The sequence below is a fragment of the Leptosomus discolor genome, chromosome 4 (genome assembly GCF_034619465.1).
Source record: "Leptosomus discolor isolate bLepDis1 chromosome 4, bLepDis1.hap2, whole genome shotgun sequence".
In the NCBI taxonomy this organism is placed as follows: Eukaryota; Metazoa; Chordata; class Aves; order Leptosomiformes; family Leptosomidae; genus Leptosomus; species Leptosomus discolor.
Genome location: NC_141394.1, coordinates 75,639,797 through 75,657,401, shown reverse-complemented (window position 1 = coordinate 75,657,401; position 17,605 = coordinate 75,639,797). Strand labels below are relative to the sequence as shown.

The 17,605-nt window shown below is 51.6% G+C and overlaps 1 protein-coding gene across 1 annotated transcript; it reads right to left on the bottom strand.

Annotated features, from left to right (window-relative positions):
• Window positions 1-692: 692 nt before the first annotated feature.
• Window positions 693-5,808, bottom strand: NKX1-1 (NK1 homeobox 1). Its single transcript, XM_086464835.1, has 2 exons — window positions 5,334-5,808; window positions 693-1,522 (listed from the first exon to the last, which is right to left on the bottom strand). Exons 1-2 carry the CDS (start codon window positions 5,806-5,808, stop codon window positions 693-695), a joined length of 1,305 nt encoding a protein of 434 aa, XP_086320961.1.
• Between the last annotated feature and the right edge of the window lie 11,797 nt (window positions 5,809-17,605).

Here is a 17,605-nt window from a genome sequence, read left to right as displayed (position 1 = left end):
CCGCCACCTCTTCCCCCCTGTCCGCGGCGGCTCCTCCAGCTCCGGGTTTCGTTGAAGAGTGACGTATGTAAAAATAACCGTCGTCACCGTGAGGTCACGGGAGGGAGCGGCGCGTCGTTGCCTCCGCAGTGTCGGGGGACAGGACCGATAGTTTTACCCTGAGAGTCAAATGGGTACATACTCTTTTTTTTTTTTTTTTAAAAAAAAAAAAAAAAAAAAAGTCTTTTACAAGTGGCCAGACCAGAACAAAAACCAAGCCAAAAAAAAAAAAAAATTAAATTAAATTAAAAGTAATTAAAATAACCAAACCCACATAGCAACGAGAGACGGTGAAAATAAAAATACAGGTAACGATGGTTTACATCTACTTGTATGTACACGGAGGAGGGAGGTTTCCCTCCTCCTCCTCCCCGCAGAAGTGCAGTCCGGACACATCGCGTATAAAAAGGGCCGTGGTAATGACCGCGGTGGCCGAGGGGAGCCCCTGGTCCCCCCCTTCCCCTCCCGCTGTGGCAGTCCTTGGTGTCACCTTTGGGGAAGGGGGGGGTAGGTATTTTGGGGGCGGCGGGGGGAAGAGCCACACGGCGACCGGTCCCTCCCGGGCGGCCCCTGAGGGGCGGCGGGGTGCAGCGGGAAGGGGCCGGGGGTGGGAGGAAGAGGAGGCGGGCGGGAGGGAAGAAGCGGCGTCGGGCTTATAGGTGCGGGGTGTAGAAAGCCGGAGCGCCGTAAGTCTGCGAGCCCAGGACGAAGGGGGAGAGGACGGCGGGGCTGGGCAGGAAGGGCAGCTGGGCAGCGCACACCAGCCCGCCGGCGGGATGCCCGGCGTAGCTGCCGGGCCCGTGCATGGAGAGCGGGTTGCCCATGGGCGGCGAGTGGCTGAGCGGGCTGAGCCCCCCCGGCAGCGCCCCGCCGCCCAGCCCGCCCCCGGCCCCGCCGCCGCCGCCGCCGCCGCCGCCGCCGCCGGTGGGAGCGCTGGTGTCGGCCCCCGGGTTCTGCTTCTTCCACTTGGTGCGGCGGTTCTGGAACCAGATCTTCACCTGGGTCTCGGTGAGGCTGAGGGAGAGCGCCAGGTTGAGGCGCTCGCACACCGACAGGTACCGCGTCGACTTGAACTTGTTCTCCAGCGCCACCAGCTGCTCGTAGGTGAAGGCTGTCCGCGCCCGCCGGGGCTTGCCCGACTTGGAGTCCGAGCCCGTCCGCTTCCTCTTGGGCTTGGCCTGCTGGCCCTGCTGCCCGCCCCCGGGACCCGCCGACGACGGCGGCGGCTGCTGCTGGGGGGGCGGCGGCGGCGGCGGCGGGGGCGGCGGTGGCGGGGCTGGGTCGCCGCCCGCCTCGGCGTGGAGGTGGCCCGGGTCGGCCTCGCCGGGTGCCGCCGAGCTGCTGCCGCTGCTGCTGCTGCTGGTGCTGCTGCTCTCCTCGCTGCACAGCTCCTCGTCGTCCGGCAGCTCGCTGTCGGGGCTGCGGCTCGGCCGGCTGCTGTAGTCCAGCTCGCACTCTTCGGCCTTGTAGAGCTCGCCGTCCTCTGCGGACAACCCACAGCCGCTGTTAGGACTCACCGCCGGGCCCAGACCCAGTCCCCCTCCGCCCTGCCCACGACGCCCCGGTCCCCTCCCGGGGTGAAGGGCAGCGGGGAGAAACCGGCCCTGCCCCGCCGTGGGGAGGATTCGTCCCCGCTGCTGGTGGGACGGGAATGATGGTGGGGGAGAGGGCCGGTCCCCGCCCCGTCCCATTGCGCTGCCCCTCGCTCCCCCGAGGCCGGGTTTGCGGGGGAGACACAAGGCGAGGAGCCGTTCAGAAGCGGCCGGGATGGGGCTCAGAGCAGCCTCCGAGGCCGCCCCGGGGGCTGGAGCCCTGGCGCCGGGAAAGGCCGGGCCGGGCCGGGGAGGCTTTGCCAGCGCTGCCCCTTCCGAGCTGCCCGCCTTGGGCGAAAGAGGGGGGCAGGGCAGGGGATATACCCCCCTTCCCGCCGCCGCCAGCGCATCCACAAAGCCCTCGGGGGCTGGAAAGGCCTCCGGGAAGGCAACAGGGAGGTCCCCGGGGTTCCCCGCAGCGGCGGCGGGGCGAGGGGCCGGCCGGGGGAGAAGCCCCCGCGCTCCCCTGTTTTGGGAGCGGGTAGCAAAGGTGTCGCATCGCATTAGAACAATTTTAGCGGCGGAAATCCCCGCATCGATGGGAGAGTCGCTGGGTTTTGCTCTGGCATTTTTAACCCTTTCTCCACCTGGTTTGACCTCTTGTCACTTCTGGAGATGGAAGTATTAAAGTGGAGTAAATGCTTGTATTGATTAGCAGAGCAGATGCAAACTTAATTAAACTCATTTTGTGTAATGTACAAACTAGTTAACGGTCATTTAATTTATTTGGGTTTATATTACGCTCCAATTAACGGGTCTCCATCGGAGAACAGGGTAATTATCTGATATTTAAGGCTATTGGACTTCTACTGGCGGTTCTGTCATTATGAAGCCTGGAAGCAAATCGCGTTTTCCAGAGAACCGGCTGCTCCTGCCCCCGCTCGGGGGCTCGGACTCCTCGGGGGGGCAGATCCTCCCCGCGGTCCCCCGCCGCCGGGCCGGGATGGTCGGAGGCGCGGCGGGGCAGAGCCCCGGAGCGCCGTCCTTCTCAGCCGGTCGCTCCGAAACTTCCCTCCGCTCGCACCTGCAGCGGGGGTGCAGCTCCGGGAACCCTCTCCTCAGGGGCTCCTTCGCCTTGATTAACCGAGATACGCAAAGAAAAAGCGAATCGCTTATCTATCACCCTTATCCCGCGCGAACTTTACTCGGGTTTAATCCTCAAAACAACCCCAAACACGCTGTTGCACTTCAAACCTGGTCCGTATCCTGACGCCGGACGCCCTAAAGCCCGTGTATGAGATTAGGAGCGTTTATAAAAAAGTGTGTTTTATTCAACGAGCTGATTTGGTTAACGTCGGGTACGGCTGGCTCACTGGGAGAAAAAGGGCCAAAGAAGTTTATGGTAATCCTTTTCACCCGGGAAATCTCCCTCAATAACTGGGGCTCACTAAGAGCCCTTCCGAGCTTTTGGGTCAGATCCGCGCAGGGAAAAACCGAGCGATCGTCGCCGCACAGCCCCGTGGCCCCGGTTGTGTTTTTGCCCAACCCAACCCGAACGAGCATCCTGCAACCTGTAGAATCTGATGTAATTTTTGCACCAACAATGCAGAGATCGTGTAGGCACCCCTGGGGGGCAGATCTGGGGACGGGGCACAGCGCCAGCGCCCATCGCGCTCGGACCCACCGGCCGCGGACGGCGCGGCGGGTGTTGGAGAGTTTGTTTTTTTCCAGTAAACTCTGGGAAATCCCAGCCGCAGCTCCACTGTAATATTCTTTCAACAGAAACATGCAGCGCGCTTACAACTGGCGACGGAGATGGACGCTGGATTTGAGATTTTGTTCACTGGAAGATGTTAAATGTTAATTTGAGACGGAGTTTTAACAGTTATTTTTAACATAAATGAGTTTTACGAGCGGTGTGTGGCAAGCGCTTTTTTCGCTCTTTTTGCCAGGAAACCTCCGCGTTTTCCGCCTGTTGGTAGTTTTCTAGCCAGAGCTACTTTTCGGAACATTTCTCCTAAATTAAACTACTGCTTGAGCTAATATTAATTACGATGGGGAAAGAGAGGAATTCGATTTCGTGGTTTTCGAGCAGTCCCAGATCTGTTGCCTTAATATCAAGAGGGTAGGACCAACGGGCGAAATGTGCGAAGTGTCCGAGAAACTCGCCCGAAGCGCTACGCTCGGCCGTGCCTCGGGAGAGATTTATTTTTAGAGAAGTGATAGAGTTGCATTTCTCTCCTTGTCTGGAGATAAAAGCGGGAGATTAGCGATAGGCTGACCTCGTCAGTCTTTCTGATCGCTCGGATCTGTTTAGTATGACAAAAGTCAGATGAGTTTAGACGAATAATTACCCCAGCTACGCGCAGCTTTTAAAAATCTCTTTTGAATTCTATTAATGCCCCGTTCCTGCTTTTGCTGTAGAGATTAAAAATGAGCCTGTTGCAATCTGCTGGAGCAGATTCCAGACCTCTTTCGCTGCCTAATTTTAACGGAAAGAGCCACGCTATGGCTGGACCAGAAAGCTCCGAGTTCTCCTCTCCTGCCCCAGGCAAAGAGAAATGTTTTTTCCCTGCCCGAGAAGTTTATCCCCCACCACTCGCTGCCTCTTCTGCCCTCTCAGGACACAAAATAGCTACAGCTATTTTTCACAACTACCCTCCTTTCTGGTAAACCCTCCGCTATCCCCAGAGTCGCGGTGTTTGGAGGTGAGAAAGTTGGGATGTTTGGACCCAGAAAGAAAAAGCAATCTAGAGCTTGGGTCGAATGCAATTCCCGATCAATAGCGAGCCCTAATAAGTGTAATAGGTTTTAATCGAGTAATTATCCGAATTTTGACCCTATAATTTAGATGTTAGGGAAGAGTTTGCAAGGTGCTTGAAAGAGATATGCACAATTCGATAATAGGATATCGATCCAGGCAGTCCGACATGCCACTCTGGGGCGATTTCCCCCATTATCCAGCCTCTTTACGCTGCTAAGCACATTTTACCTTAAATGTAATCGAAGGAATTTAATTGTTTTTCCAGAGATAACCAGCATTTTGTCACAATTAGTCTGATTTGTCCTAAAAAAGCCAAAGGGAGAGAGAAAATTGAATCTGTCGCCCAGAGCAAGGGGCGGCGGGGGCGGGGGAAGAAGGGATGGGGAGAGCGGGGTTAGAGGCTGGGGAGAAGATACATAGAAGTCAGAAATGCCTGGGGAGACCCAGGCGAGGCGGGGGCACGGAGGGAGGGTTTCGCACCCCCGGGGCCGGAGCTCCGGCCCTCTGGAGCCTCCGCTCTAGGAGCCGCTTGCAAGTTTGCCCGAGCCGGAGCTCGCACCCAGGGCAAGGAAGGAGGAGGAAGATGATGGCGGGATCCCTGCCCGGCCGGCACCCCCGGGACCCCTCCTGCCTCTTCTGGGGGTGCACAGCTCGACCAGCCCGGGGTGACCCCGCAGGGCTCCCCGGGGCAGGGGGGGCGAGCGCGGGGAGCGGAGCGCGGCCGGTGCCAGCCCCGGGGAAACGCCGCCAGCTCCGGCCTGGCCCGGGGTGATGCCCCCGTCCCTCCGCTCTGCCGCCCCCCAGCCTAGCACAGTTTTCCACCTCATTCCCTCCCGCAGCACCCATGCGGGGAGCGTTTCCCTTTCCCCGAGAGCCGCCTGCTCCCAGCGCCCCCGGCTCCCGAGGCTGCCAGCGGGGGAAGGATGGACCTGAAACAAAACACTCGAGCCCCCTCCCATCCCGGGGTGGGGGGGCTCCGAGCCCCCAGCCCTACTTACTGATCAGCTCCGCGGACTTCTTGCACGTGTCGAAATCTTCGGCGAGAGCCTTTTGCTCGGCCAGCTCCGTCCCTGAGTCCTCGGGCTTATCCTCCGCCCCCAGCGTGAACTCGGTGCCCACCGATTTGTACAAGCCCGCGCAGTGCCTCCGCTTGCTGTTGAATTTGTTAGGGTCCAGGATGTCGAGCACGGAGAAGGAGGTGGTTCTGTGCACCATGGGCAGCGCAGCCACTGCCCCCTCTTGTCCGGGGGTGTTGCTCTGGTTGTCCCCTTGCCTGTCCCTACTTCCAGGGCAGGAGTAGAGCTGCAGCTCGCCGCCGGCCGAGAGCCTCTGCTCCCCATGGCTGTCCATGCCTTCCCCGTGCAAGCCGCAGGGCTCCCCGCCGATGCCCGCCGCGGCTGCGGGGGCTGTCACCGCCGCGGCTGCCGCTGCCGGGATGGAGATGTCACCGACCTTGTCTCTGCTCACATTCATGACTCTTTGCAGAGCCCCTCTCAGTTGCAACTTCTCCCCCCCACCCCCTTCTTGCTCTCCCCCCCCCCCCTTCCTCCGGCGAAGTTGAGCTGGAAACTCCTCCCCGGCCCCCGCTGCCTTCAGCTCCCCGGGGCTGCGCTGGGTCCAGCCGGCCGGGAGCCTCCGGGGGAGGCAGGGAGTCACAAGGTGATGCTCGGCTCACAGCCTCCACTCAGCTGCTCCTTCTTCCTTCTCATCATCCTCACCCGGCTACCCAGCCACCCTCCCCCCCCCCGCGCCACCGCCCCGCACACATACACACAGAGGCAAGGCTGTATCTTATTTATGCATTCATATTTAGCACTGGGTTGTAATTGGCTACAAATTAATCCCTTGCCCGTAATAGTCTGTAATCTTCATCACTAGAGAAGAGACACGGGGAAAGTGTGTGCCGGGGGGAGGGGGGCAGAGAGGGAGAGAGCGAATGAAGGATGGTGTTGGCTGTGATATACTTGGCTGTCAGCTCTGTTTCAGCACACCTCCACTCATCTGGAAAGCATCTAAATAGCCTTATTTGGAGAAGTGGGAGGAGATGACGCTTTCTTTTAAATAATTGCGGGATCAATATAAGGAAGATATTATACACAGAAAATGGGAACTTACGGTCTTCCGTCCCTGATCGTGGAGTTAGATGCTCAAAAGGGGATGGGGGGGGGGGGGGGGGGGGGCTCAGAGGTGTCATCCCCCAGCACCTGTTTCACTTCCTTGCTGGTGGTTTTTTTTTTTGTTTTTTTTTTTTTTTTTTTTAAATTAGAACAAAAGGAGAAAATTATGGACGAAGGTTTAGCGGTTGGAGAGGGGCTTGTGTCCGCGGACACACCCCCCCTCACACGCGCTTTTCTCTCCCCCTTAGCTAATTAATTAAAATTAAATATCAAACGTAAGTGCCAGGGAAGTGCTCAAAGAAAATTAATACGTTTAAACGGCGCAAGACAAACCACGACTATCAATAAATTCTGAGTAACTGGGAGAAAAGGTCTGCTCCCTCCCGTACAGGAGTAAAGCAACAGCCAGATCTAACTTCCACTTTCGAAAAAAACCCCAATCCCTTATTAAAAGTGGTTTTAAGTGTGGGAAACTAGGAGGTGGGAATAAAAGTTATCTGCGAATTATAAAACCCGAATTTCTTCCCCTACCTAATTTCCTTCCCTTTCGTGTACATCCGCGTGTGCTTCGATGATATCAATTTCATTCTTGTTTTGGACGCTCCAGTCGCTACTCAGTTTGAATTAGCTGCCAGGGGGGAAAAAAAAAAAAAAAAAAAAGGGGGGGGGGTGTAGGAAAATAGAGAAAGCATAAAAGGAAAATTAGATTTTTTTTGTCTTTGAGGCTGGTGACACATACAAGGACAGGTCCTTTGCAATTACCGCGGGCAATGATCCTTTAGAAAGCAGAAATTAAAAGTTGGGAGAAATAATGGGTGAAACAATCAGCTTGTAATTTTGGTAGGGCTTGGACATGATTAGTCCATCAGCGGGCTGGGCCCAGGGGAGTCCCGCTGAGCGGGAGCCCACAACAGCCCCCGCTCATATATTATACACCAGCCCTTAGATTTTAATCAGACACCACAACAGTGTCCTTTCCTTTTATGACTTTATTATGCTTTATCTTTAAATTATAAATCACCTCCTGGGTTGAAATGGTATGTATAATCTCTGATCATGTGTAGGTAATTACCTCTCCCCCTTTTCCTGACCTTACCGACGGGGCTGCCGCAAACACACAGCGAGAGCGAAGTTTTAATCTGCATGTACACACGTTTACACCAACACACACCCAGCTGTTTGTTTGTTAGCAGCTCCTCTTTCCCTCCTCCTCCGGTCGTGCCTCTGAGCTCATATTTTCTTTCGGATAAATTTTTCTCCCATTACTTCTGCCCGCAGTTCTGCGAGATTATTTATGAAAAGTGGATGGTAGTTCAGGTAGATGCCAATGACTTGGCTTTATCAGATTTGCTGTGGTAGGCGCCTGCATTTGTACCTTTTTTGGAGAGAATGAGGGTCTTGGGGAGTGGCAGCGGCAAGGATATTTTATTCCCTAGGTCAGTACATTTCAGGGAAAAAAAATCATGGTAATCGCAATTAAATCTCTGTGCCCGGGCGGGGACAGTCTCCAAGCGCACAGGGTCCGGAGAGGCGGAATTAACACAAATTCCTGTTTTTACGCTGAGTGCTTAGAGGAGAAGGAGCCACATCCCCGGGGAGCACCCCCAGAGAGAGGCGCCTCCTCTTCACCCCGACGTGCTCGCAGGCACCACCGGCCCGATGGGCACGGACAGACAGACACCCCCCACCTCCCCGAGGAGAGGTCAAAGCTGAGGGGGTGGGGTGGGGGGGATGCTGGGGAGGCACTGCCGGGCCCCATCCCGCCGGGACCCTCGGCCCGCCCGGCGCTTTTGTTTGTTGGCGGTTTAAAGGGAGTGCTATAAAGATGTTCTATTGCTCCTAATCACAATTGATTGTCAATTAGAGCCTCATTTGTGCAATCTCCATCCATCTGCCATCTCTGGTTATCTGTTCACCAGAAAGTTAGCGCTGATTATGGGGCCCTAGATGAGTTGTGACATGTAATATCTCTCTCGTGAGCGGGCCGGGTGACCGGTCCCGTCTTGCTCTCCAGGAACACACAGTCCTTTCTATTTGCCTTTCTGGAGGGACCAGCAACAGCCTCACCCTGGCAAGCGAGCCGGGGGACTAGCTGGAAGGGGTGCTGGGGGCGAGGGGCTGGCAGGGGACCCCATAGAAGGGTGACGTTGAAGCCACTCAGAGCCAGGTCCCCATATTTTGGGCTCGGACCCCTTGCCCCGCTGGGGAAAACTCCGACGGAAATGTTTCCTTCTCCGAAATAAATAAACACGGAATACCCTCGCGTTTTGAGCAGCCTCCCCGCCGCAGCGATAGTTATCTCTGTAGTTAGGCTGAATTATACCTGCCGGGAGGTGATATTTCCAAAGCCTGCAGGCACCGGGGCCCAGAGCATCCCCCGGGAGCCGCCGGTCCCTCCGCCAGCCCCGTGTGCCCCCAGGGGATGGGGGCCCTGCCCCGCCGGGGGTGAGGGGCTCCCCTCAGGGTGTCGCGTTTAACCACGGGATCCACGCCGTGGTTTTGCAAGGGCAGGGCAGGGGGGGCTCTGCCCCAAGCCCCCCCGGTGCCCGGTCACTCTTCACCCTGCGAGGGACCGGGGGTGCCCCCCGCTGCTCCCCAGCCCCTAGCAGCCCCCAAAGACGGTGGTGGTGATGGTGGGGGCTGGGGTTGGAGGGGAGGTCCCGCTCCCTCGGCTTTCCGCCTCCAACTTAATTAGTCAAATACCGAATTAATTTCAAATTAGATTTCAGCAAACTCCGCATCAACGAAAGATGCTTTTCTTTTTTTATTATTTTTTATTTTTTTAATTTCTTCTTCGTATTTAGGGTGGGTTTTGGTTTTGTCTTTTTTTTTTTTTTTTTACTGTTCACCATTCATCCCCCTCCCCGTCCCTGGGGGGTATGGAGCTCCGGGTAATTAAAGGCATTTATCGCCGCGGTAAAACAATTTAGCAGCTCTCGCTGCCTCGAGAAGGTCACTCCGCTGGCTGCACCAGGCGCGGAGCCTCCGCGTCCCTCCGCGCAGCCCCGGCACAGCGAGGTCCCGCCGACGCGGCTCTTTCCGCGGCCGCATCTGCCCGACTCGGGGGTCTGGGATGTCCCTTGGGCTTCTCGCCTTCTCCGTTTTGTTTCCAAAGGCAGTCGGGCTCCAAAATTAATCTCGTCCGGCTCTGAGAGGGTCCCTCTCAGAGGGTGGTGGTTGTTGTTGTTGTTATTATTATTACTATTATTATGTGTCCCTGGCTTCTGCGGCCGCAGCAGCGCCCCACCAGCCCCCGAGGAGCGGGGCCAGCCCCTGCCCCGCACATGCTTCTTGATCTCATCCCAATTTTGCGCCCCGCCAGCATCTCCCCGCGCCGGGCAGAGCTGAGGACCGGGGACAAACGGGCACCTCGGGATGCCCGGCTCTCCCGGGGAGGTGGGGATACCCCTCGCAACCTCCCGAGCCAAAATCAGGAAATTAATTAACTTTACCCACGAAGGCAAATGATTTAAGGGGGGAAAATAAAAGATTCTGAAGCAGATCTCGCCCTCTATCAGTGCAGTGTCAGGTCCTCATAGTAGAAGATTTAAAAGCCCTGGGGATTCCAGGTTAGGGTAGTAATGAGCTTAATTGAGGTTAATGCTTCCTGCACAGCTCCTTGATTATTAAATTAATATTATCACACACATGAATCATAATTAGAAGTTTAAATAATGCTCTAGGGGAATCCTCGGAGGATCTATTAAACAGTTCTCTCTCGCCGGCTCCCCCCCCCCCCAGCTCCCCGGCAGCCTGAGGGCGGCCCCGGGGGCGGCTGGGGATGGGTGCTGTTGGGGGGGACGGGGGGAAGAGATGCCCCCGAGTGTCACCCGGGGGGGGGGGGGGGCGGGCAGAGAGAGGGGCAGCGGCACCGACGGTCGCTTGTCGCCCTTCAAGCCTCAGCTCTGCGGATCCCGGCAGCTGCCCCGATCTCATCCCCCACGCCTCTTAATTTGGGCGCTTATCTCCCAGCGACCGGGAGTTTGTATAAAACACTAATAAATTGTCACTTATCGGGGCTGGGATCGGCTCTGCAGGGGCTTTTTCACCCACCTCGCGAAAGCCGATCCGTTTTGCTGGCAGGAGGCTGGAGGCGCTCGGCCAAGAGCATCCCCGGGCCGCCCGCCGGGATGCTGGGCGAGGCGGGGCGGGGGGAGGGAAACGGGGAGACACCCCCCCCCCCCTTCCCCGGGTACCAACCCCCACCTCCCCTGCCCGCAGCCCCGGCCCCCGGCACGGCCGAGACACGCATGGGACGCCAGGTCGGGGTGGGGGGGTCCGGCCTGGGTTGGGGAGCAGAGCACCCCCCCCATCTGCCCCCTGTTTCCCCAGCCGGGGTGCTGCACCGCCGGCAGCACCGTCCCGTGTGCGGGGCACCGGGGAAACACGCGTCGTTCAGGGACAAGCGGCTCATTTAAATTTTTTTTTTTTATTGTTTTAATTGTTATTATCATTATTATTTCCAACGGAAGGTTGCAAGCAGGGTGGAAGCGGTGGCGGAGGGGGCACACAGAGCCCCTCTGCATCGCGGGGGCCGTGGGCGTAGGGGAACAAATAAAATGAAAGAGCAATCAGATGGCCGGCACGCAGGCAGCTCTCGCTTGCTCTCTCTTTCTCTTTCTATTTATTTTCCTCTCTGTTGCTGAAACATATTGAAGGGGGAGAAAAAGGAAACATTAAGATCAACTGTGAGCCTTGCCGACGGTTTAACGATTTCAAATGAGCTCTGACTCTGGTGAAAATCTGACAATTACCCATCAGGATGGCAGATGATGGTTAAAATTACCAGAAATCAATATTCTCACCGGGTGTCCCAGCCTGATAAGAGAGACCAAGACAATGTTGACTATTAAAGTCGACAGCTTGAGATATTACACTATTAGTTATGCTATTTTTAATAATCTATAATATTTGGGCTATAATTAATTAATTATACGGGTCAGATAATATCTGGGGCTGGAATGAGGTCTGAAGGGTCTATTAAGGTTGGTAATGAGAAAGGAGAAATCTAATCTAAGGACGAGGAGCCGTGAAGGAACAAATATACAACAGACTTCAGATAGAGCGAGAGGGAAGGAGAAGGGTTATTGCAGACTCAGTGCACACACCTCTGCCTTTCTCATCTCCCAGGCAGAGGGGCTGCCCGCGATAGCATCTCCCCCCTCTCCTTTATGTGGGTACCCACTGCTTGTGGCAGAGGCCTGGCTCTTGCTGGGATGCTGCCGTCCCTGGGAAGCTAGCGAAGGAAACAAAGATTGCATCTGTATTAGGGCTTGAATGCTAAAAAAGGGAAAATAATCCCAAATAAACCCCAATAAATCATCTATGTCCGTCTTCCCCCTGGCCCCAGCAGCGAATTTCTCTTATTACTGGGATGGGGGGACTCTTCATGAAGTTCAATCCTCCCTCCAAATACTGCTAAGCCCCTCCTCACAGGTGCAATTTCTGGCACTGGCCGTGGCATTTGAACAGCCTCTGTGGTGCCCCAGGTTGTGCAGCCATTGGAGATGTATGCCTACATCCATGCACTATTGGCACATGCATGTGAGCGTAAATAACACTGTCTACGAATATATTATATAGGGATACTTCTCCCTGCAGATACACACATTTATATAAGGAATGACACAAAATACACACGTGAAAGAATAAAAGCTAACTGCATTGTAATGCATGTATGTAAATACATCTATTTATCTATCTTAAAGTGTTTATGTGCATTGCATGTATCAGCCACATAAAATGGCTTTATTCCCTTCTCTGCAAATGAACTCCAAGTCAGACCCTGTGAATTATAAACTCTCTTCTTGCTCAGCGTTACTAACCAATATTCTAGGTGTGACACTCAGGGCTTTACCTATTTTACATCGATTATAAAAATTGCTCCTTCTACTGCTACAATAATCCTTTTTCTAGGGGTGTATTATTTATCATATTAGTTCTACCCTTATTAGTTACAGGAGGGTGTGTTGAACAACATCCTTTCGTACAGAAAGATGAAAACCGCATTTTCTAGTTATGCTTAGATTAGCCAGGGTATTAATCCTTTATTTTCCCAAGTAACATCTTAATTCCATCAGGCATTTCCTGGTCATACTTTTCTCAGCACTCTACTTATAAGGCTGTTCTTGTCCAGACCTGGAAACCACAGAAGTATTAAAAAAATGCTGGCAATGGCAGAGGTCCTTCTGGGAAACTGTTGTAGTTCAACAGGACTCAGTCCTTCCCCAACTATTCTCTGTTGTTAACTGAAACCCAAAGCAGAGTCTGCAGAAGATGCCGGCGATAGGCTGACGTTACCCTGCCCTGTGTCTCCTTTACATCCAACATGGATATTTCCTTTCTCTTCTCCAGCCAGTGCCGAACCAAGGTCATTAGTAAGGCGACGAGGTGCTAATTGAAGGCAAACCTGAGAAGTTACTAGATGGACGTGGGAATCAGAACTTCAGGCACTGCTCGCAGCACCTTCTCAGGCAAGAACAACCCCTGAGCAAATGACGGTCCTTGTCCCACCAGCCAAGGAGGAAGGGAGAAAAACAGATTCTTCTGGTTCTTTCATTGTTTTTATATGCAAAGGAGTAAATTAACATGAAGATCTAAATGGTTTACTCCTCCTATTTAGACAAGAGGTTAACGATAACACCAGGGTTTAGCAGTTGTGGTGGGTTAGTGAAAATAAATGTCTCCAGCTCCTGGTGGTTGTGTGATTTTCAAATGCTGGCAGAGCTGGGGAAGCACAAGTGTGTGTGGGGAAAATAGAAGGAGGCGGAACTGAACCTTGTAAGTTTTTCAGTTCAGGAGGAAAGTCAAAGCCTTATTAGCTTAATTGTTCAGTAGAATAAACCTGGTGATTCAATGAAGACTGCCACATCCCTAATTTGCCCATATTGACAGGCTGCTCTGGGCTGCTCCTGTTGCGGATACTCTGAGCTGCAGAAAATGGTGCCAAGGTGTTTCCATAGTCATGTCCCAGTTTTTTGAACCTGACCAGCTTCTGCTACACCCCAGACTTGTGCCCTCCACTGCAGAACTTCACTGAAGTCCCTGCAACGCTATTTGTGATGAATTTGATCTGGAGGGGACAGAGGAGGCATGCAGGTTGTGGATATAGTTATGAATCTTGTCAATCTCAGATGGGTCAGCAATACTCTCTGTTGTGATTTTGTTATTTAAGCATTCAGAAATGAAGGTGATAGAGATATGAGACACACAGAGAATAAAAAGATTATCCTTTCAGATCTGATCTAGAGAGTTAAGTCAAAGGGGCAGCTCTACAAACCGATGCAAATTAGGCTAGCTCCGTCAGCCGGTTTACACCAGGAGGAGATCTAATGCAAAATTGCCTGATGCTTTATTGCAAGACCTTGTTAAGACTTGAAACCCCAGTCTTGTCAGTACTGAGAAACTTCCTGCATATTCACGTAAGCGTATCGAAGGCGCTGCCCAACGTGCTTTTGTAGAGATTGGAGTGTTTAAGGCATGCCTGGCCTGCAGTTACTCCTCTCCTTAATGCTAAGGTCCCAGCTGAGAGGTGGTAATTCACTATTCAGTTCCAGACTGGGGAGGAGGGAAGGTAATTTTTTAGGCTGCCTAAATGCAGATTGAAAGCATGTCCTCCTATTTATAGCCAAAGTGGGTACACTGGAGCATTTTGCAACCGTTTTCTGTGCACCTTGAATAGATGCAAAAAGCTGCATCAGGCAAGAAGCAATAGAAACGCTGTGTGCCTCAGTGCTAGAGAGAAGTGTTTCTTAATTTAGGCATTTGAAAGCCAAACCCAAGGTAGGACTCCCATTTCAGCTATATATTCAACATGAAAATTTGGACTTGAGCTCTCAGCCAGGCACCTTGGATTCTGAATCAGACTGATTTATAATTTCAGAATTATTTAAATTAACAACTGGAATAGTCATCAAGCAGGTTGATTGCTTGCTGCAAAAGATCCAAGCAAACTAGGCTGACATGTATGTGCAGGGAAATCTACGGGACACCTGACACGTGATAACTGCATGGCCAATACGACAGGACGAAAGGCTTGTGAACTCCATCAGCCAGGAATCTTAAATGGGAAGGAAAACACCATAAACCGTGGTAAGTCAGTGGGTGATAATACCGTGACATTTGGAAGAGCACCCTTCTTGATATCAGTGGGACATCAGTTTGTGAAGATTAGGCAAAACTAGGGAAAAGATTTGCAGCTAAGACATAAAAGTAGCTGAGCCTGAAGTCTAAAGCAGCAAAGGATCCAGTCCTGTCCCTACACAGAAAAAGAGGGTAGTTGAAAGAACAGTATTTATTGTGCTTTGTGGCAAATTATCAATACCCAGAACATTAAAAACAAGAGTCAGCCAGTATAATAATTGTAGTTACAGAAATAACAAACAAAACTACGTCCACAGCTATTTATAACTGAAGTATACTGGACTTTGCTTTGAAAATAGTATTGTTCTGTAAACGGTATCATTCTCTACCAAGCAGAGCTATGTGTTGAACGTGAAGCCCTTGCTCAACCTTAACATCTGTTTGTGGAAAGCAGCATTTACTCATGTGTTTTTATCACTGGATGATGGGAATTTAAGGACAGCTGTATATATAATGTTTCTTTGATAAACATACCATAAATGGAAGGAGAAAAAGTCATAAATAGATGTTCGTCTGTGACAATGGTTCTTTCTCCTAGATGCTGTGACTCCTGTTTTCTGGCTACTGAAACAACTGCAGATAGAGGCAACAAGAATAATCTCTACCTGTGATTGAACCAGGAATGGGAACAAAACTCCCAACTGTCAGGTTTTAGCTGTTATTTCTGATGATAAACTTTTCTTGAAAAATAGATCAGAATGGTTATGAAACGTAGATAAGGGTGGGAAAGAGTCCCTGAATTACAAGTTTCATTTTTTAATTCTACTGTACAAAAGTTAATTGTCTGCTCTATGTTGGTTGTCTAGGCTGGCACCTTAATTATTGCATAGAAGAAAATGTTTCCATGGGGCATGTCGTTCCACCTGTCTTGGATGCCTTAGGATCTGAGGCACAGAGAAAAATCGTGCCGGTGATAACAAGCACTATTCCTTCTGCCTTTTCAGGCAGAGAAACCAGTCCATGTTCCTGGTTACAGCTTTGCTGTTTAAACATAGGAATGCACTGAACTGCTTCCCAAGTGTTTTGGGAGACTGAGTAAAGGGCAGAAGCCTTGCTGAAGTTGGTGGTTCTGACATTTTCTTTTTGCCTCGAACCTGCTTTTATTTCTAAACCTCAATACCGAGATGATGAGTTCGTATCTGACACATGTGCCTCTTGGTTCATCCATTGAGTCCTACGCCCTGATTCCCTGAGGGGAATCTCAGTGTTAGTGGGCACCGGCTCAGTCCCAAAGACTGTTTCAGTCACATCTTCATTCAATTTTTAAGAGAATGAATTGATTTAAAGCTGATGACACACGTATCTTTATCAGACTGACCCAGTTATCACTATAGGTTCACTTCGTACCCCCTTGGGTTGACAAATGCAATCCGTTTGACTGATGTCAGGTCCGTTTCTTTGCATGATCATTCTTCCAGCAGTCAATACCAAGGTTTTTTAAGGTATTGACCAGACAGCTATTGGATGAGGCAGGGCCACGGACCTACTGACCTAAAATACTGTAGCAAAATTGGCAAAGATATGAAATCAATAACTTTATTGAAACAAATATCTGAGGTGACGCTTTCTGCAGAAGGATTGAATGAGGAGGGTTGTTGTGGAAATGGGTCAAATTCTACATGGCTGATTCATGTCAGAACCCAGTCGGGTTAACGGGAATTCACATGTGAGTGAGAGAAGCAGAGGAGCAGCATTTGGTCCAGCATCAGGGTGTGCTGGGCTCAACGAGGCTGTGCGGTCCAACCGAGGAACACACACAGAGGGCTGAGGAACCACTCAGAACATATTTGCTGGAATGACTCTTCAAACGTCAGAGGTCTGACGCCCCTGGCTCCTCTGACACCCTGCTTCCCCACCTCTCCTGGGATGGCTCTGTCAGCTGTACCGAGGGGCTGCCTCGTGCGTTCGCAGTGCCTGGGAGCTCCGAGGAGCGTTGGGTGCTCTGGGATGACTTTCAAGGCAAAGTGTTGATCACCTGTTTCCACCGCTGACTTCAGGGGGGGTGGTGGGTGCTCAGCGACACACAAGTTCTGGCAGCCCCCAGGGAATTACATGTGCACAAATTTACTTTGTGTGCACATACACTGGTCTTTCATTTGAAACTGTTTGCGTGGCTTTGCAAGGATGGAGAAACAATGGTAAACCCACATCCCACGTACAGGCAAGCACTATATTTATTTTGTTAGTGTTTCAGATTTCATAGTTGTTTTAAACTAACCAGCATAGCCTTGTCACCATTGCCACAGGCTCAGTGATTATGGTGTTTCCACAGTTTAACTTTTCATCTTTAGCTAGTTTCCCTTAATGCTTGCGTAAAACCCCAGCCCTTTAGGTGAATCCAAGCATTTCTCAAAGCAGAAAATGTTGTCATCAGCATCAGTAAATACACAAAATCTTGCCATCATTTACTGTGGAACCACAAGAGAAAGAATATAATAAAGTAAGTTATTTTACTTTCTCAAAAAATAACATTTTTGTTTGATAGTGAAACAAAGAGGAAAGAAAGAGTGAAGAAAAACCCAATAAACAGCCATTTTATTACTGTTGCTAGAAATAAAATAAGGGTAAGGGAGACTTGGCTACTGTTTTATTGTAGCTGTGAATTCACTTCTTTCATTTAAGTGTCTGTCACATTAGTAGAAAAATACAGATCACTCCAAAGTGTGTACGCTGGCAATGACTATGCCTGTTTTTCATTTTAAATAACTTTCAGCTATTCTTTCCTTTTTGGAGTTGGAGGTGCCAGGCTGGCGTAGGTAGGTGGGCAAAATGAAAGCAGCATCTTTCTGTGGGCTCTAGGTCAGAATTTGGCACAAGTATCTCGCTGTGGCTTTGCTTAGGTCACACTGTAATACATTCTCAGTTTAATGGAAAGAATTAAAATGAAAAGAATTGGCTTGAATATATGCACTTTATTTAATACCGCCACAATATGTTAAACTTAATAACAAATGAAATTATTCCCAAATCACTTCTCACTATTGAATGTGTGTTTTGTGAACTGAAATTAA

Bases quoted from the DNA above. Each gene is read 5' to 3' on its own strand.
- NKX1-1 (XM_086464835.1), bottom strand. From the start codon at position 5,808: ATGAATGTGAGCAGAGACAAGGTCGGTGACATCTCCATCCCGGCAGCG. The intron at 1,523-5,333 runs GTAAGTAGGGCT...GGTTGTCCGCAG, and splicing joins GAAGTCCGCGGAGCTGATCA to AGGACGGCGAGCTCTACAAG.